This window comes from Oncorhynchus gorbuscha, linkage group LG22 (assembly GCF_021184085.1).
Source record: "Oncorhynchus gorbuscha isolate QuinsamMale2020 ecotype Even-year linkage group LG22, OgorEven_v1.0, whole genome shotgun sequence".
Classification (NCBI taxonomy): domain Eukaryota; kingdom Metazoa; phylum Chordata; class Actinopteri; order Salmoniformes; family Salmonidae; genus Oncorhynchus; species Oncorhynchus gorbuscha.
In genome coordinates, this window is record NC_060194.1 from 43,342,914 (window position 1) to 43,364,092 (window position 21,179).

The 21,179-nt window shown below is 43.8% G+C and overlaps 1 protein-coding gene across 1 annotated transcript; it reads left to right on the plus strand.

Annotated features, from left to right (window-relative positions):
* Positions 1 to 13,172: 13,172 nt before the first annotated feature.
* Positions 13,173 to 18,358, plus strand: LOC124009306 (protein-lysine 6-oxidase-like). Its single transcript, XM_046320971.1, has 7 exons — positions 13,173 to 14,439; positions 14,531 to 14,639; positions 14,973 to 15,104; positions 16,130 to 16,286; positions 16,760 to 16,855; positions 17,009 to 17,124; positions 17,671 to 18,358. The coding sequence occupies exons 1-7, from the start codon at positions 13,464 to 13,466 to the stop codon at positions 17,675 to 17,677; spliced, it is 1,593 nt and encodes a 530-aa protein (XP_046176927.1). The 5' UTR covers positions 13,173 to 13,463; the 3' UTR covers positions 17,678 to 18,358.
* The last annotated feature ends 2,821 nt before the right edge of the window (positions 18,359 to 21,179 follow it).

Below are 21,179 nucleotides of genomic sequence, written 5' to 3' on the forward strand. Positions count from 1 at the left end.
TCTACTGTGTTCTGTGGTTATTCTCAATCCAATGAACTTTCAATTTACAGCTTTCTAAACAGGGAAATGTGGCAACACACAAGACTAGTATCCAGTAGACGCAGCTATATTACAGTGAGAGCATTTAGAAAGTATTATATTAATAAATGTGGCAACACAAGACTAGTATCCAGAAGACGCAGCTATATTACAGTATATTAGAAAAGTATTATATTAATACCTACAGAAACATATACATCTGTTACATCCTCATATCATTTTGTACACTGAAGACAGATTCAAGATCAACACAAATGCTTAGTCTGTTTTTGTTTTTTTACATTATTTTACATCAGCTGCTCTGATACCACCCTGATCTGTCGTCTGATACCACCTTGAACTGTCGTCTGATACCACCTTGAACTGTCGTCTGATACCACCTTGAACTGTCGTCTGATACCACCCTGATCTGTCGTCTGATACCACCCTGATCTGTCGTCTGATACCACCCTGATCTGTCGTCTGATACCACCCTGATCTGATACCACCCTGAACTGTCGTCTGATACCACCCTGATCTGTCGTCTGATACCACCTTGAACTGTCGTCTGATACCACCTGATCTGTCGTCTGATACCACCTTGAACTGTCGTCTGATACCACCCTGATCTGTCGTCTGATACCACCTTGAACTGTCGTCTGATACCACCCTGATCTGTCGTCTGATACCACCTTGAACTGTCGTCTGATACCACCCTGATCTGTCGTCTGATACCACCTTGAACTGTCGTCTGATACCACCTTGAACTGTCGTCTGATACCACCCTGATCTGTCGTCTGATACCACCCTGAACTGTCGTCTGATACCACCCTGATCTGTCGTCTGATACCACCTTGATCTGTCGTCTGATACCACCTTGAACTGTCGTCTGATACCACCCTGATCTGTCGTCTGATACCACCTTGAACTGTCGTCTGATACCACCTTGATCTGTCATCTGATACCACCCTGATCTGTCGTCTGATACCACCTTGAACTGTCGTCTGATACCACCCTGAACTGTCGTCTGATACCACCCTGAACTGTCGTCTGATACCACCCTGATCTGTCGTCTGATACCACCCTGATCTGTCGTCTGATACCACCCTGATCTGTCGTCTGATACCACCCTGAACTGTCGTCTGATACCACCCTGATCTGTCGTCTGATACCACCCTGAACTGTCGTCTGATACCACCCTGATCTGTCGTCTCATACCACCCTGATCTGTCGTCTCATACCACCTTGAACTGTCGTCTGATACCACCCTGAACTGTCGTCTGATACCACCCTGATCTGTCGTCTGATACCACCTTGAACTGTCGTCTGATACCACCCTGAACTGTCGTCTGATACCACCCTGATCTGTCGTCTGATACCACCTTGAACTGTCGTCTGATACCACCCTGAACTGTCATCTGATACCACCCTGATCTGTCGTCTGATACCACCTTGATCTGTCGTCTGATACCACCCTGATCTGTCGTCTGATACCACCTTGAACTGTCGTCTGATACCACCCTGATCTGTCGTCTGATACCACCCTGAACTGTCGTCTGATACCACCCTGATCTGTCGTCTGATACCACCCTGAACTGTCGTCTGATACCACCCTGATCTGTCGTCTGATACCACCTTCAACTGTCGTCTGATACCACCCTGATCTGTCGTCTGATACCACCTTGAACTGTCGTCTGATACCACCCTGATCTGTCGTCTGATACCACCCTGATCTGTCGTCTGATACCACCCTGAACTGTCGTCTGATACCACCTTGAACTGTCGTCTGATACCACCCTGATCTGTCGTCTGATACCACCCTGATCTGTCGTCTGATACCACCTTGAACTGTCGTCTGATACCACCCTGATCTGTCGTCTGATACCACCCTGATCTGTCGTCTGATACCACCCTGAACTGTCGTCTGATACCACCCTGAACTGTCGTCTGATACCACCCTGAACTGTCGTCTGATACCACCCTGAACTGTCGTCTGATACCACCCTGAACTGTCGTCTGATACCACCCTGATCTGTCGTCTGATACCACCTTGAACTGTCGTCTGATACCACCCTGATCTGTCGTCTGATACCACCCTGATCTGTCGTCTGATACCACCCTGATCTGTCGTCTGATACCACCCTGATCTGTCGTCTGATACCACCTTGAACTGTCGTCTGATACCACCCTGATCTGTCGTCTGATACCACCCTGATCTGTCGTCTGATACCACCTTGAACTGTCGTCTGATACCACCCTGATCTGTCGTCTGATACCACCCTGATCTGTCGTCTGATACCACCTTGAACTGTCGTCTGATACCACCCTGATCTGTCATCTGATACCACCCTGAACTGTCGTCTGATACCACCCTGATCTGTCGTCTGATACCACCTTGAACTGTCGTCTGATACCACCCTGATCTGTCGTCTGATACCACCTTGAACTGTCGTCTGATACCACCCTGATCTGTCGTCTGATATCACCCTGATCTGTCGTCTGATACCACCTTGAACTGTCGTCTGATACCACCCTGATCTGTCGTCTGATACCACCCTGAACTGTCGTCTGATACCACCCTGATCTGTCGTCTGATACCACCCTGATCTGTCGTCTGATACCACCCTGATCTGTCGTCTGATACCACCCTGATCTGTCGTCTGATACCACCTTGAACTGTCGTCTGATACCACCCTGATCTGTCGTCTGATACCACCCTGAACTGTCGTCTGATACCACCCTGAACTGTCGTCTGATACCACCCTGAACTGTTGTCTGATACCACCCTGAACTGGCAAAGCTTTAGCATTCAGGAAAAGGGAAAGAAACCAGAACAGAATTTATTCCTGATGAATTTTGAACATTGAACCAAAAACTCTCCACAAACAACAACAAATTCAACAATAAAACGAGCCCTACTGTGATGTAGTAGTAACTACTTCATTCTGACACTGTGCCGACCTACGTAAACGGCCATGTAAATGCAGAGATACCTGGGACATATTCATCAGTGGAAAAGACTTCTCAATGATTATGAGAGGTTTTCCATTCCATGGAAATAGTTAACAGCTCTTTTGAAGTGAAATTGAAGCCACCGTAAATTGTTCCCTCCAAGACATTTTTAAAAGGTTATTCTTTTGTGCAATGCATCTTTTATTGTGTTTAGCATTTAACAACAGCGCTCCATCCCATTAATGAGGGGAGGCAGTCAAAACAAACCATTGGTTGTATTTTGTATTTCATCATTCAAAGCCCATCACATCTGTCAGCTACAGTTCATTCCCTCATAAAGGCCCTTGCGTGTTGCAACGCACCAAACAGCCATGTCAGTGGTTCTGTTAGCTCATTTGGTTGCAGTTCTTGTACCCACAGGGTTCTGGGTTTGAATTTTAAGTGCAAGTCGCTTGGGATAAAAAGCATAAGATAAATCATTGTCTGACCGACATCGGCTGGTCAATGATTATCTAATCTATTTACAATATGACATCAACTACCAAGACAGTGGGCTTATGTTTTTATCCATGATACTGGTAATGACAGTGTAATTTCATCCTTATTGCTTGTCAACCATGACCTTGAATATCTACAATACGGTGTGAACAGCCAACCCAGCAGTCCGTGGGTGGTGACCAGCGGGTGTGGGTGGTGACCAGCGGGTGTGGATGGTGAAGAGCGGGTGTGGGTGGTGGGCAGCGGGTGTGGGTGTGGGTGGTGACCAGCGGGTGTGGGTGGTGAAGAGCGGGTGTGGGTGGTTAAGAGCGGGTGTGGGTGGTGACCAGCGGGTGTGGGTGGTGACCAGCGGGTGTGGATGGTGACCAGCGGGTGTGGATGGTGGGCAGCGGTGTGGGTGGTGGGCAGCGGGTGTGGGTGGTAACGAGCGGGTGTGGGTGGTGACCAGCGGGTGTGGGTGGTGACCAGCGGGTGCGGGTAGTAACCAGCTGGTGTGGGTGGTGACCAGCGGGTGTGGGTGGTGCCCAGCTGGTGTGGGTGGTGACCAGCTGGAGTGGGTGGTGACCAGCGGGTGTGGGTGGTGAAGAGCGGGTGTGGATGGGGACCAGCTGGTGTGGGGTGGTGACCAGTGGGTGCGGGGAGCTGGGCCTTTTGTCTTGTGACACATAACTGGGAATTTTTTGGGTGCCTGATGAGGACAAGCTGAGGGTGGCTGGTGGCAGCCTGCTGGTGTGTGTGTGTGTGTGTGTGTGTGTGTGTGTGTGTGTGTGTGTGTGTGTGTGTGTGTGTGTGTGTGTGTGTGTGTGTGTGTGTGTGTGTGTGTGTGTGTGTGTGTGTGTGTGTGTGTGTGTGTGTGTGTGTGTGTGTTATATTTAGGCCAGATGCCTTGGGTGTCAGGGGAGTATTATTAGGCCTTGTACAGAGAGGTTCCGGGGGGAGGGGTTATGATCTCTACGTGCCCTCCTGCCTGTCTCACGGCCCTATCTCCCGCACCAGCCAATCAGGCTCTCCAGGCGGACGGAGGCGGAGGCAACAGGGGAAAGGTGAGAACCAGAGAGGCATGCGATCCATGTGCTCCCACGTCACACGGCGGCTCCATGGTAACCGGGACATAACCATAGAGTAAAGCCTGTTCTTCCATATTTGGGTTGGAAGGAGGGGAGCCGGCCTGTAAGGCGGTCACACGCTTTCCCCCCCAAGTGAGTCAGTCCCCTATTACCCAACTACGCTACGACCCTAATACCCAACTGCCCTACTACCCAACTGCCCTACTACCCTACTAGACTACCACCCAACTATGCTACGACCCTACTACCCTACTACCCAACTACCCTACTAGTCTACCACCCAACTACCCTGCTACCCTACTACCCAGCTACTCAACTACCCAGCTACCCTGCTACCCAACTACCCTACTACCCTGCTACCCAGCTACCCTGCTACTCAACTACCCAGCTACCCTCCTACCCTGTTACCCTGCTACACTGCTAACCAGCTACCCAACTACCCTGCTACCCAACTACCCTGATACCCAACTACCCTACTACCTAACTACCCATCTGCCCTGCTACCTAGCTACCCTCCTACCCAACTACCCTACTACCCTCCTACCCAACTGCCCTCCTACCCAACTACCCAACTGCCCTCCTACCTAACTACCCTACTTCCCAACTGCTCTACTACCCTGCTTCCCTACCACCCACTACCCTACTACCTAACTAAACAACAACCCAATTATCAACTCCAAAGACATGTGAGCATTTTTGATGATGCTACTGCTGTTTTGTGTCTAGGCTGGGTTACTTTAAAGCCATTTGTGACAACTGCTGATGTAAAAAGGGCTTCATAAATACAATACAATACTTTGATTGAATTGAAATACATGGAATACTTTTGACAAGCATAACATGATGAACCCAAATGTCATTCACCAGACACTACCTCCGATGCACAGTTGCCTAGTAACAAAGTTAGATATCCCAAAATTGTGGCAACATTGTGTGACCTTAGGCCAGGGGTCTCCAATAGCTAGCTACCAGTAGCTCACAGGCCAACTACCAGTAGCTCACAGGCCAACTACTAGTAGCTCGCAGGCCAACTACCAGTAGCTCACAGGCCAACTACCACTAGCTCGCAGGCCAACTACCAGTAGCTCTCAGGCCAACTACCAGTAGCTCTCAGGCCAACTACCAGTAGCTCGCAGGCCAACTACCAGTAGCTCTCAGGCCAACTAGCAGTAGCTCTCAGGCCAACTACCAGTAGCTCGCCAAACAATTATGAAGGTAAATGTATTTTTTATGTGTACCTCCCAAAACTGTCATGAACTAATCTCACAAGTATCAGACACCTCAAGCTCTGAGCTACTAACCCCAAAAAAATCCACATTGGTGTTTTTATTTACCCTAATTGTTTTTTATTCTGATGTGATTTGAGCATTGACATTGACTTATAGCATCCAATTTCATTGTTTCTTTATGAATACTTATAATTTTAAGAGTGATTTTTTTTTTTTATCCCACACCAGAACTGAATAAAACCAAGATAGGAAAAATGTGCAGTAGCTCAAAATGTTTCATAATTAAAAAGTAGGTCTTATGGTAGAAAAGGTTGGAGACCCCTGACTTAGGACATACCCAGTTCTGTTTAATTTACCACTGTGCTGTTAGATAATCAAGGCTGGAAAGGGCAAAGGACATTAGTTATGAGTTGGCCCTTTCCATAGAACCTGATCTTGAGCAATGCACGGGGGATATTTGGCACAACTTTGGCAGAAACTCGGTCTGATTTTTGACAGTTAAATTGATGGCATCCAACGGGATCAACTTCACTACGGTAAAAGGAGTAAGTCACTGTGCAACCTGTTCTCACACACACACACACACACACACACACACACACACACACACACACACACACACACACACACACACACACACACACACACACACACACACACACACACACACACACACACACACACACACACACACACACACATTCTAATAAGCTCTATGGAATTGTTTTAAGAAAGTCATACCAAGGACTATTTGATTTTGAATTCCAAGACCCCTTGAAGTATCACATTTTTTTTCTTTTTTACAAATAATTTGATTTAAAAAATATGTTTGGCCTTTCTGCTATTAGCCCATGCAAACGCATTGAACAACAGATTCACTACATGGAACAAAAGACAGTCCCCCACAAAAAATTCTAAAGGAAATTTGTTCTGAAGTGTCTGTCCTATATCTGAGATATATAAGAAAATCTGGAAACATATATACATGTTTTCTGGTACATGTATTTAACCCCTTATTGTTTGCCACCAAACACTCTCCATATATACTGTACTTCCTGTCATTTTTATAAGGTGGCACCGGGAGACGAGTCTTGTGAGGCCTGTGGGCGTCCCGAGAGCAAAATGACACGTACGAGTTTGTGAGAATCTCACCTTTACACAGAGAGGTCATATCAGGGGGGGGTGTAGAGCAAAACGGAAACCACCATCCTGTTCATGAGTCTCATCTTTCCATAGAGGGGTTATAATCGTTTTGTAGACTCTACAGGCAATTTTGGCAATTTTGACCGATTTTCGAGATGTCTCATGGTCTGACAAACTCTAGCTTATTTGTGTTATGCTAAGTAGATTTTACTTCCTAAATTTCCCAAACACTTTCCTAGACTTGTGTAGGATGATAAATACTGTTTTTTTTGTTTAAATCACTGTGGTAGTATTTTCAAAACTCTTTGTACAAAACTCCAAACTGGTAACATTTGTAATAATGCAGCCAGTCTAACATTCAAAACCTTTCATTGTGCATTGATTTTGTTTGTAGACATCTTTCACCACACAACTATTGATCCAAAATATACATTTACCGTGAAATATAATGAGCACATTGGTTTAATCACCTTAACACAACATAATGATATCTCCTCAATTTAGTTCATTTAACAAGCAGTTTATCCAATAGCAAAACATTTAAGATGATGTAGATAAACTACAGTACATGAAACTGTTTCCACATTAGGCAATACACTTGCGCAACCCATTAAAATTGACTTAACATCAAATGTCCATCATTTCTATCAAAGGTGTGTTCACTGAAGACATCTTTCACAATGCAATGAAATGAAAGCGAAGAAAGCAACACATTTTTTATCTGGCAGTAGTTTACATCAAGCCTGTCTTGAGCATTTGGCCATAGGTTCTCGTTGAAATCACAGTAAATATACCAACTGGTCATGTACCTGGGAAAAACCTTTAGGAATGTGTCGTATTCCAGCCTGACATAGGTCTGGATTGAATTCATTGCATGCCTCATCCGTGCCCTGAGGGAGGTTGGTACACCCATGGGGATGGCAATCAGAACATCTTCCACCTGTACAGTCATTGTGTATTGTATTTTACAGTGTTATATTGTAGTGGTCCTGTACATGGCCCAGTTCATTAGAGCATGGCACTAGCAACACTAGAGTTGTGGGTTCGATTCCCGCTGAGGTCACATACCAAAAATTTGTGGACTGTTGTTGTCCCCGTTTGGTGAAAAAGTGACTGTGTGATTTTGTATGTTGTAATTAGTCAATTGAAAATGTGCTTAAGAGTTTTCAAACAACTTTCCTTTTGATGATCTGTTTTGAGTTTTGTACTAAGTTGTGAAAATGTACCACATACCTGTGAAATTTTCACCAAAGCAATAAAACAACCTGTAATACAGCAATAGTCTTGGCACTTGTCATTGTATTATTGGTTTTGTATTATGGAATGATTAAAGAAACATAGAAACGTGCATGGCTACCGAACAACTACAATCAGGTGTAACCGATGTGAAACGGCTAGCTAGTTAGTGGTGGCGCGCGCTAATAGCGTTTCGATCGGTGACGTCACTCGCTCTGAGACCTTGAAGTCGTTGTTCCCTCTTTGCTCTGCCAGGGCCGCGGCTGTCAGTTGTCTGTGTGTGCAGGGGGTGAGGGAACGGACGAAAGTTATACTGTTACACAGGCCTACTACAGTGCTTGAAAGGCAATTTCAATAGATCCATTATTAACTATATATGAATGTGTTATTAATAACTGTAAAAACTATACATAAACGTTAATAATTAATGTTAGACTTAAAAGGTGATACATAGGCCTAAGTGTTTATATGAATAATATTAGCCATCACACTACCTGTGTCACAACAGAGCATCACGAGGGTTAGTTCCCACATGTAGGTTATCAAAGCAAGGACACGCCATCATAAAACGCCCCCCCCCCCTGACAAAGCAACATATTAGTTACAACTAGAGGTAAAGTTCATTGCCTGGAATATCATTTTATGACGTCTGGTCCACGCGAGGTTGCTGGCGCTTTAATTGGGGAGGAAGGGCTCGTGGTAATGGCTGGAGCGAAATGTGTTGAATGACAAGGTTGTTTGATATCATTCCAGCCATTATTATGAGCCGTTGTCCCCTCAGCAGCCTCCACTGGTCTGGTCACGTTCTGAGTCGATTAAAGGTACACCCTATTGCCAGATGAAACCGTAAGACCAAATGAATCCAAATCGTCCCACTGACCTTGGTATGTAGCCTAATATAGAGGTGATAGGCCTTCCATGTCTTGCTGTCAACGTTAGTGTTGGCTTTCAAATGCCATCAGTGTGAGCTGAAAACTGTCCACTTGCAAAGTCCATTTTAGATAGGGGCAGTGGTAGTATTAGTATATATATTTTTCTCAAAATCAAAATAGATATTTTTTTGGCCTGAATAAAAAACGTCAAACATGCGCGTCTGGTCATTCACTTAAGAGAAGCCATCCGAGGGTTACAAGTAAACATTTTTAGGTGAATAGACAACGGCTAGCATATTACATATAGCCTATTCCTCAAATGTCGTTCTTTCACTTTGGAACCCGAAGAATATAAGTTCACCTGCAGACACCTCTTCATTAGCCTACATAAACCACTACAACATGAATATGAGCGTGCTTCAGCTCATGACAAAATGGAAATACACTCGAAGGCAGAACTTGTCACTGAGTGACCGTACAAGCAATAACAGACCGTGGAGCATTGACCGAAAACATGACGTTTGTAGGCTACAGTATACGATCTTTCTCAAGGAATATATCGGTCTTTTGTTGTTTTGTCTCACCTTGAAGTTTGTCTCCCCGTGATGTGATCTGTAGTAATGTTATGGTGACCCCGTCATACCCTCCGGGTTTATCAATTAGATGTATACTCCGCATGATATGGCTTCTGGTGTCACAGTATCGGGAAGGAAAACAGGTGTATTCCTTCGTGGGTTTCTTGTGGTATAACCATTATAGACCTTCATCTTCGTTTAATCGCACAAGAATCAAAGATTCTGAGGAGCCCTGGGATACCTAGATTTATGGAATGAGATATATTCAAAGCGTACAACAATTAGTTTTTATTCGGCCAGCATCACAAGGGGAAGTCTAACTAACAGGTGTTTTAATATGAAAACAACCCGAAGAGCAACAACAACAAAAATATTTCAAATCCTTTTATTTAAAAAAAAAAAACTATTTAATTTAAAACAGATCGGCTATTGTTCAACCTTTGTGGCAACAGTTTGTTGTGATTTGTTTACTTTCTTTTGTTTAATACTTTTTTTTGTTCACTAGTTTTTTTCACTTCAGACACACAAGTAAAGACTCAATATAGCATATATACTTACTGTCTATACTTTGTATCTGTCCTGCTCGAGAGGGGAAATCTGTGCCAAACCCGTTGCAAGGCGCCGCCGGTCTTATACGGGCTCGGTGAGCGGGGCGTTCCCTAGCTCTATTCTAGAACGTCCCACCAGGTATCGGGTTCCTGACTAATCATAGCCACCAGACAGAGACACAGACGTTGAGCTTTTGCCCTATTTGGAGCGTGACTACATTTACTAAGTCCTGACTATCCGCTAGACACACTTGCCAGCACTTCTCTCTCCTTGTGACCCATATACTGTATGTTCCAGTCAATTGTTTGAACCAACAACAAACGTTCTTACTGCTGAGTGTTTTTTTTGTTCGCATTGTTGTTATATGCTAGTTCATTTTGACAGAAAGCACACTATACTGGCCAGTAGGCTACCCTACAAAATACAATTTACACACGGTTTTCGCACAGCCTTCTTCTGGTCTCCCCAAGTTGCCAGATGGCCAATAACCAAATGTCATATGAGTGATACTGTATATCTGAGGTACCATATCAAAAATATTGTTCCCGTTAAAATGTGTCCACACACCCCAAGTGTACTACTATTGTGAATATATAGGCTGTGTCAAGCATAATGAACAAGAAATACTTCATTGATTTGATTTGGACACCTACAGGACAACCTACAGCACCCAATGTCACAGGAAGGCCAAAAAGATCATCAAGGACAACAACGGCCTATTCACCCCGCTATCGTCCAGAAGGCGAGGTCAGTACAGGTGCATCAAAGCTGGGACAGAGAGACTGAACACTTCTATCTCAAGTCCATCAGACTGTTAAATAGTCATCACTAGCACATTAGAGGCTGCTGCCCTATATACATACTTGAAATCACTGGCCACTTTAATAATGGAACACTTGTCACTTTAATAGTAGTTACATATTTTGCATTACTCATCTCATATGTATAGACTGTATTCTATTATATTCTACTGTATCTTAGTTTATGCCTCTCTGACATTGCTTGTCCATATATTTATATATACTTAATTATATTCCTTTACTTTAGATTTGTGTGTATTGGGTATATGTTGTGAAATTGGTAGATATTACTTGTTAGATATTACTTCACCGTCTGAGCTAGAAACACAAGCATTTCGCTACACCCGCAACAACATCTGCTATACACCTGTATATGGCCAATAGGATTTGATTTGATTATACATCAATATTAACCATGACAGCCTGACAGGTGTCTCAAACACAGATGCACACTGCCACCCCATGGCCATGCTCTGAAATAGAGATGTTTATTCAAGTGTACAGACAGAGGGTTGAGAGATGGTCAAATTTAGAGATGTCATGTCAGCATTTAGAGATGTAGTAGCCTACCAATGACGTTCACAATGACAGATTCATTGAGACGTGTGTCATTCTGTGATTAGGCTTAGCAAATTGTTTAAAATGAAGATGGATCCCCTGAAGAAAAGGTGTAAGATGTTGTAGCCAATCAGAGAAATTGATATTGAATGTCATTGAATTTATTTGGAACAATTTACAGCATTCCACATGTGTTTATTATATAGTTTACCAAATAGTATCTCTTTATTCATAGGGACAGTAGGCTTGTTGAGTGCAATTGTTATATCTCATGGTGGATACAGAGTAGCCAACCTGGTCTCAGAGCATTTCATACTATTCTGAATGTAAAACCGGAATCTCAATTTAGTATGATACAGTATGTTATGTTTCGTATGTTATGTATTAATTTGTGGATGTTCCTCACCCATTTTGTATGATATGTTACGAATGACAATTTGTACTATATGTTACAAATTTGCAAACTGTACAAAATGTTATACATTTGCTAAACATACTTTAAGTTATGAATTTGCAAAACTGTATGATATTTTATGAATTCTAGATAGGTGGCTAACGTTAGCTAGCTGGCTAATGTTAGCTAGGCTAGGGGTTAGGAGTCAGGTTTAAGGTTAGGGTTAAGTTTAGGAGTTAGTGGATGGGGAAGGGTTGAAGGGTTAAAGGGTTTACGTTAGAGTTAGGTTTGGGGGAAGGATTAGCTAACATGCTAAGCAGTTGCAGAGTAGCTAAAATGTAGTAAGTAGCTGAAAAGTTGCTAAAGAGCTAAAATGCTAAAGTTGTCCATGACTTGCACTCGCAAACATTCGGTTGCAGACTTTCGCATTATACGCCCACTCATCCACCCCGACCAACCAGTTAACTAGACATTCACGTTATATGCCCAACCATCCACCCCGACCAACCAGTTAACTAGATATTCACGTTATATTCCACCCCGACCAACCAGTTAACTAGATATTCACGTTATATGCCCAACCATCCACCCCGACCAACCAGTTAACTAGATATTCACGTTATATGCCCAACCATCCACCCCGACCAACCAGTTAACTAGACATTCACGTTATATGCTCAACCATTCACCCCAACCAACCACCCTACTTTTGTTTTTGCCTTAAGTAACCATCTGTTTTATATAACCATACCAAACGCATTATATTATATAAATTTGAATATCCCGGATCAACGTTTACTATGTTACGTCTAATCTATGCGACCAGGTTGGGATAGCCTACTGACTGACTTCCCACTGTGCATAGACATCAGATTAATGTTTAGTTTTGATTTACATTTGGTTGAGTTATCAACTAACGTGAATTCAACGTGAAATCAACCATAATGTTCATCCTGTCATTGGAGTTAGGTTAAAAGTTGGGTGAAAAAAATACGAGGTTCCCTAACTTTGATGACTTTTAAGAAAAAAATTGCCAACATGATAAGAGAAAATAAGTGTCAAATAAAGTACTGCCTTTTATATAGATTACTTGCATTGAAATAATGCCCAAGTTGATCATGAGAAACACACAAAAGTGGCTTTGCTATTCAGATGACCCTAGATGACACCAGTGCGTAAAGTTTGCTAAGTAAACTCTAGGCTTGTGTAAGCTACGTTATAAGGCTTGTGTAACTGAACTGCACAGGGAGGAAAGAGTTAAGTATTTTCTCTCGAACCTCAGGCTTTCTGTGCATGCTTAAGTAAACTAGCCCGTTTTGATAAATGGCTGAGAAATTCAAGCTTCCTGTCCTCTCCAACCATCAGTAGTGCCGCACACAGAGAAAACAGGCAGGCTATGCCGCATATTCACTGGAACGGAAAGTGCACGCGCTCCTCCTTCGAATTTTGAACTCCTCCACAGAACCATCTTAGCCTATTCTGTGCAATACAAATGTCATATACGTAGGCCTATTGATTAATGTTGTAGTTAATGAGTTCTAGAGAGGGTTTAGTACGTTTAAATTATCAGTTATGGCGAAGTGGTCGGTTTTACTCTTCTACCTCCTCCAAGGACTGGTTCATCTCATTACCGGGCAGCAGCAGCCGCCACGCGAACGACTGGGGCCTTGGCGGCAGAGGATTCAGTGGCAGAATAACGGTAAAGTGTACAGTTTGATGAGCACCGGGTCAGAGTATCAACCACCGGTGCGGCCGAGAAGCCAATCCAGAGTCTACATGAGCACTGGGAGGGATGGCACCGGTCAGACGCAGCCTGGAACGCGGGAAGGCACAATGGCGCACAGAAGACCTGGACCAGGACCAATCGAATCGAACGTAGGTGGACATTTACGGGACCAAACCAACAACGTTCTAGATCCTGGATCAGCACATTTAGGACATGATAGTAGACAGTATCTGGTACCCAATGCTCGCCAGTCAGGGTCCAGGTCGCAGCCCGAGGTGCCATACCGAGCGGGAGTGGCGGGGTCCCCTGGCGCACGGCGCTACTCACCGGAGTACACTTACCGTGTAAACGCCTCCGTTCCTGGGCTACTCCCCGAGTTCTCCGGTAGCGGCGTACCGAGGAGAGGAGCCCCTGTCTCTCAGGATGTTACCTGGGATGCTCGCTCGGGGCTTCCCGCCTCTTCATCCCGAGGCAGGGAGGTAGTGCCTGTACCCGGCGTAGAATACCAAGAGATGCGCGCGGAGCCCGGTACATCCATCTCCAGGCAACCCGCACTAACGGATAATTCCAACGCACGTTATGTCATCCCTAACCGGAGGGGTACTCCTCCAGGACCCGGACCCGTTAACGCTGCTGAGACTTCGAATGAGGCAGCAAGTAATGGCGAGGACATGGTCTCGGACGACCCTCGGAACCCGTTTAAAAACCACCGGAATTCAGTCTTCTACAACATGTATTCCTCCAGAGGCAGAACGCCCGTAGCACGCACGCGGCGGCCGCGTCCCCCGGCGTCCGTCCCCGGCACTAGATATTTTCAGAATGGTATGTAATTGGCGCATAAAAGTGTAAACGCTCCAGTGACAACCGTTATATGCGCTTATACGGCTTATGTGATGGCATTGTCTCTCTTTAGGGCTCCCAGATCTCGTCCCAGACCCGTATGCCATCCAGGCAGGTGCATACATCCAGCGGATGCAAATGTACTCGCTGCGCTGTGCGGCTGAGGAGAACTGTTTGGCGAGGTACGTTATACTGTAGTTGCCCAACTGGCTTTGTGCGCAATTTTTTCACAGCATATATTCTCTATTTGTCTTCATCCGCGAAACACTTTGAGAAAAAAAAAGTCTGCATTATCCCATTGTCTCTTCAATTCCTGAAATGTGTGGCTACTGTACATAATGCCATCAATTGGTAGTTTGCCACTCCATAGGCAACATAAACAGGAAGTCAGTTAGGTACTTCCGTTTTGCACTGCCAATAAACTTAAAACATACTAATTTTTACAATTGTAAACGATTACCTTATCAGATATAATATGACAGTTAATGTATCTTTCCCTGTATGGTCTGTCCCAGGTCAGCGAGCACAGCCAGGGACATAGACTATAGAGTACTGCTTCGCTTCCCTCAGAAAGTCAAGAACCAGGGCACCACTGACTTCCTTCCTGTTAAACCAAGACACCAGTGGGAATGGCACAGCTGTCACCAGTGAGTAAATATATTCCCATTGAAATGACTAGCTCTATTTGTCTCAGGTCTTCCTCACTCGTGACAGGCAATGGCAGCTGGCCAGACGCACTTATAACAACTGTATATATATGTATGGGGAAACTTCAGAGGATAGTTCCTTTTTTTATAGAACCTGAATTTTTCAATAATCCAGATCATTGTACATCATTTACTCCTGTACCCTGTCTCTCTCCCCTCTCTGTCCTCTCTCCTTTATCGCTCCTCTCCTGTCTCTCTCCCCTCTCTCTCCTTTATCACTCCTCTCCTCTCTCCTGTCTCTCTCCTCTCTCCTTTATCGCTCCTCTCCTCTCTCCTGTCTCTCTCCCCTCTCTCTCCTTTATCACTCCTCTCCTCTCTCCTGTCTCTCTCCCCTCTCCTTTATCGCTCCTCTCCTCTCTCCTGTCTCTCTCCCCTCTCTCTCCTCTCTCCTGTCACTCTCCTCTCTCCTTTATCGCTCCTCTCCTCTCTCCTGTCTCTCTCCCCTCCCTCTCCTCTCTCCTGTCACTCTCCTCTCTCCTTTATCGCTCCTCTCCTCTCTCCTGTCTCTCTCCCCTCTCTCTCCTCTCTCCTGTCACTCTCCTCTCCTTTATCGCTCCTCTCCTCTCTCTTGACTCTCTCACCTCTCTCCTGTCACTCTCCTCTCTCCTTTATCACTCCTCTCCTCTCTCCTGTCTCTTTCCTCTCTCCTGTCTCTTTCTCCTCTCTCTCCTCTCTCCTGTCTCTCTCATCTCTCCTATCTCTCTCCCCTCTCTCTCCTCTCTCCTGTCTCTCTCATCTCTCCTGTCTCTCTCCCCTCTCTCTCCTCTCTCCTGTCTCTCTCCTCTCTCCTGTCACTCTCCCCTCTCTCTCCTCTCTCCTGTCACTCGCCCCTCGCTCTCGGTCTCCTCTCTCCTTTCTCTCCTCTCCTCTCTCATGTCTCTTTCTCTCTCCTTTCTCCTCTCTTCTCTCTCTCTCTCTCCTCCTCTATCTCTCTCTCCGGTCTCCCCCTCTATGTCCTCCTCCAGACACTACCACAGTATGGATGCCTTCAGTAGCTATGACCTGCTAGATGTGACAACAGGAAGGAAGGTAGCTGAGGGACACAAGGCCAGCTTCTGTCTGGAGGACACAGGTTGTGATGCTGGATTTAGACGCAGATATGCCTGCACCGCCCATACACAGGTTAGTTCTGCACAGCTCATACACAGGTTAGTTCTGCACCGCCCATACACAGGTTAGTTCTGCACCGCTCATACACAGGTTAGTTCTACACCGCCCATACACAGGTTAGTTCTGCACAGCTCATACACAGGTTAGTTCTACACCGCTCATACACAGGTTAGTTCTGCACAGCTCATACACAGGTTAGTTCTACACCGCCCATACACAGGTTAGTTCTACACAGCTCATACACAGGTTAGTTCTGCACCGCTCATACACAGGTTAGTTCTACACCGCCCATACACAGGTTAGTTCTGCAACGCTCATAGACAGGAAAAACTCTGGGTCAAGAGTTTTTCTCCCTCCTTTCACTATAGAACAATATAGCCAGATAAATGTGATGATGTCTCATTACTGGGTTACCTTCGAACTCTTTTCACGTTATTGTTTTTTTGCATATTGAGCTGTGGCTGTGTTTTGTTTTGCGTTGACAGGGGCTGAGTCCAGGCTGTCATGACACCTATGCTGCCAATATTGACTGTCAGTGGATCGACATCACTGATGTTCCTGCAGGAAACTACTTCCTGAGGGTAATGTCATTCAATTATTATTGTATTTACAACAGCAACTTGGTAATGGTCTATTCCTTAATGGTATAACAGTTGTGCCCAGTGCAATCTGAATGAGGTCTGACCATCTTCTCTAGGCAGCGTTGTTCACACACAAATCTTTTCATTGTTCAGGTCATAGTGAATCCCAGTTATCATGTTCAGGAGTCGGATTATTCCAACAACGTGGTGCGGTGTGATATCACATACACGGGTACTCAGGTTCAGACACGGAACTGTCGGGTGACCAGGTAAGAGATGCTCTGTGATTGGTTGGCCACGATATGAGATTCTTTGTGATTGACCAATATATCATGGACTCTCTGTAATTGGCCATGATGCCATACATAACAAGGTCTCAGCCCTGTGTAGGTTTTTCCACCCCAAAGGCCATGTAAGTGCAAAAAATAGAGGCTGGGTAGCAAATATAGATGTTTTTGGTAATGGTAATTGCATAAACATTAATATATATATTGTGTATATTGTATATATATATTAGATATATTTTATTTAACTAGGCAAGTCAGTTAAGAACTAATTCTTATTTACAATGATGGCCAAACCCGGCCAGACCCGGACGAGACTGGGCCGATTGTGCGCCGCCCTATGGGACTCCGGATGTGACACAGCCTGGATTCAAACCAGGGACTGTGGTGATTCCTCTTACACTGAGAGGCAGTGCTTTTAGGCCGCAGCACCACTCAGGAGCACACTTGGAAATATAACAGAATACATTTGATTTGATACCCTACATACCACTATTTCTGAAAGTGATCTCTTCCTTCCTCTCTCCACAGAGGTTAAAGCATCCCGTGGATTCTGAGGTATTTTTCCTCTTGTCCCTTTAAGTACTGTAAACAGCAACGATCTCAACTGGTTGTTGTGGCCAATAGCTGTTGTAGATAGATTTTTTTTTTTTTTACATTCCTCTGTTGATGACATTCCTTCAATTCTTTAGTGTGTTATATGTTTGGAAATCTGTACTAAAGAAGGCATTTTGTTACTAAATACCAAGGATTATGAGATGACATGACATTATTGTATTTTTATCAAATACAACAAATCAGTTGAAGAAGAGGGATATTTTTGTATTGTTTAGCATGATCTTGGAGAATAGAGTGGAAAAAGTGCCTGTGCTTGAATTAGACATTATGCATAATATTATTTGTATGCTTTGATGTTTGATCTGCACTTGTAGTATCGTTAGATGCAGTCGAGTACGTCTTTAATAACCACTTCGTGGCCATAATTAATAAGTTGCAAACGCCTGGTCTTGTATGTGCTAAGTATCAATGTAATAATAGATTTTCTTTTACTTTGTAAGTATGTATGCATGTGTGAGCGAATGTTTTTTATTTTTATTTTACATTGTAATGTAAAATTGTTTATATGCCGCTCAAACCTACATTTGGTGTTGTTTTTGTTGAAGGTGTTGTTCTAGATACAATAAGCATGGTGAAGAGTGGGTGTATTAAAAATAAATTCACCTCCGACTATTCTTTTCTTTTGTCACATGGAAAATAGAGCTCACACTAGTGAAGCTCCCGCAGTCACCGTGGTTAGGCCTATACTTTAATTGTTTTAATTGTACCTTTATTTAACTAGGCAAGTCAGTTAAGAACAAATTATTATTTTCTGGTTAGGCCTATATCTGGTTAGGTCTATATCTGAGGGACGATGGGTTTAGGGTTGATCGTGAAATATTGTGTGGATGAAATCCGGGTGGGTGGCGGGTGGGTTGAATTAGGAGAAAACATCTTTAAAAATCCGTAAATGTATAATTCTTGTGCAATTTATATCTATAGGCTACATGTAGGTTTTAATTTCATTATTAACGGCACTAGTGCGTAAGCCTAAGCTTACGGACCTAACTGTAAACGCTCCAAATAGCCTACACGCTACTCAACAAATGCTTTTGGAAACAGGCAGCAAAAGTTTAGCGTTGATCCACGGAAGCAAAAAAAGGAACATGTCAGAGTTGAATTCAATAAGAGAAAGGCTGCGAAATGGAGAGTTGAAAATAAAGAGAAGGGGGGACCAGACGAGTAACGTTTGGGAACTATTAAGTGAAGTGGTAGAAGAGGATGATAGCTAGGTTATGTGTGATGATTAAGATACACTAAACAAATTCTCAAGTTACAAGACGGGGACTTCAAATAGGCCTATCGCACATCAAGGGAACTGTAGCATACTGTTGAGATGGTTTAAATGGAAACTGACTGTCGGTCTATAACCTCTCACATAGCCTAAAACGTTCAAAGGAAAATTACAACCCCCCCCAAAAAAACTATCGTTTGGTATTTGTTTCATTAGTCCATTGTTAACATAGTCCCAAAATGTTTTGTTTGTTAACAATCAAGTTTTCAAGATATGTTGCTTTCAAAATACAGAAATCATCCCCATATGATGCTTTCTGAATCACATGATGCAAAACAGCAATGGATCTAATGAAACAAATACCAAAAGATCGTTTTTGGGGGTGGAGTTTTCCTTTGTCCTCCAGCAGAATTACTCAATTCCTGCAAGTAAAAATGATACATCAAATGTAGGCAACATTTTGACTCGGGAACAGGAGTGGAGAAACAGGATTTCTTTCTTTCAGCATCTTGAGCGAATGAGAATGAGCAGTTAGTTAGCCTACCGTCTGTAGAGGTGCTGTCTTTATCAGCATCATAAAAGCAAATAGTATTTTAACCACATAAAATATGCATCCAAGCCAAACTGAAATCTTATCAGAAACACTTTGGTTGTTTTCACAGCTTTCTATTTCCTTACAACCCGTCAAACTGATGTCATTTGGACATTTTGCACAGAAAATCTTTCCTGTTTTTTTTTATGATTATTTTCACACTACATCAAAACTATTTGTGTGTTTCAGTTGGACAAGTGGAGGAAAAAACACTTAATGTTGCTTCCTAAATACTGCAATGCAATTTTGGATAAACTGATTTTTGAGAGTATCTCCTCAATTTGACTCAACCCACCTTTTGAATGAAGACTGCTGGGAGTGGAGTACCTGTGGTGCAGATTGTGCCTGGTCTTAAGAGAGGCTGAGCCCTAGAACACCAGATTTCACAAAACACAGAGGAGAGCTGCTGTGCCGTGACAGTTTGTTTGCTGACAGGCCTATGTGGAGACGGAGGTCAGAGGTTGTTATACAGCCATGGGTTGGTTTGAGTTGGAAAGTCATTATCTACAAAGCTATTTATAACACATTTTGTCACTGAAAAGTTTTTGAATATTGAATCAAGATTTGAGAACACTACCTACATTCAATAAGAGAAATATATACGAAGCCACCAGAAGACATAGACTCTGTTGTAAAAGAACAGCAAACATCTAAGATGAACTGGTTTACACTGGAAGCCTCTAATGTGTGTCTATGCCAGAATAGATTGTCTATGTTATTGAAAGAGTCTGACTGGAAAATCCTCTTCCTCTTTATTCAACTCCATTCCATCCCGTCTGTCTAGGAATTCCAGCCCAATATTTACAGACAGTCAGTGACAATCTAAGTCAAAGCTCCACTCTGTTGTGAGGTACAGACTTTCTACTCTTGTGGTCAACAGAAACAGGACTAGTCAGTAGGACTAGAGAATCAACCATTGAACATGTCAACTGTTTAAACAAAAACATTAGATGCTACAAAGCTTTGCTTCCTACTCTACCCAGATCTTCTAGAGAGGCCATGTGATTTCAAACATGCCATGTAGAAGAGAAGACGGTGGCTGTTTGCTCAGCTGTGAGCCATGCAGCATGCAGACGGACGGTCGCAGCTAGTTCAGACATCAGGAGCGTCCAGCTCCTCCTGGCTAGGGACTTCAGAGCTACTACAGTAGATGGAGATGGAAACGCCAGGTTGGCCCCTTCTGCTTAACATCACTCAGACATCATTACATCAACCCAGATGTTGTTGGCAGGAAAGATATCAGTCTCTGTGCGTCCCAAATGCGATCTTATTCCCTATATAGTGAACTACTTTTAACTAGGGCCAATAGGGAGTGGACAAAACTTTAGGAACACCTGTTCTTTCCATGACATAGACTGACCAAGTGAATCCATGTATAAGCTGTGACCCATTACTGATGTCACCTGATATATCAAATTCAATCAGTATAGATGAAGGGGTTAAATAAGGATTTTTAAACCTTGAGACAACTGAGACATGGATTACGTATGTGTGCCGTTCAGAGAGTGAATGGGCGAGACCAAAGATTGAAGTGCCTTTGAACAGGATATGGTAGTAGGTGTCAGGAGCACTAGTTTGAGTGTGTCAAGGACTGCAATGCTGCGGCGTTTTTCACGC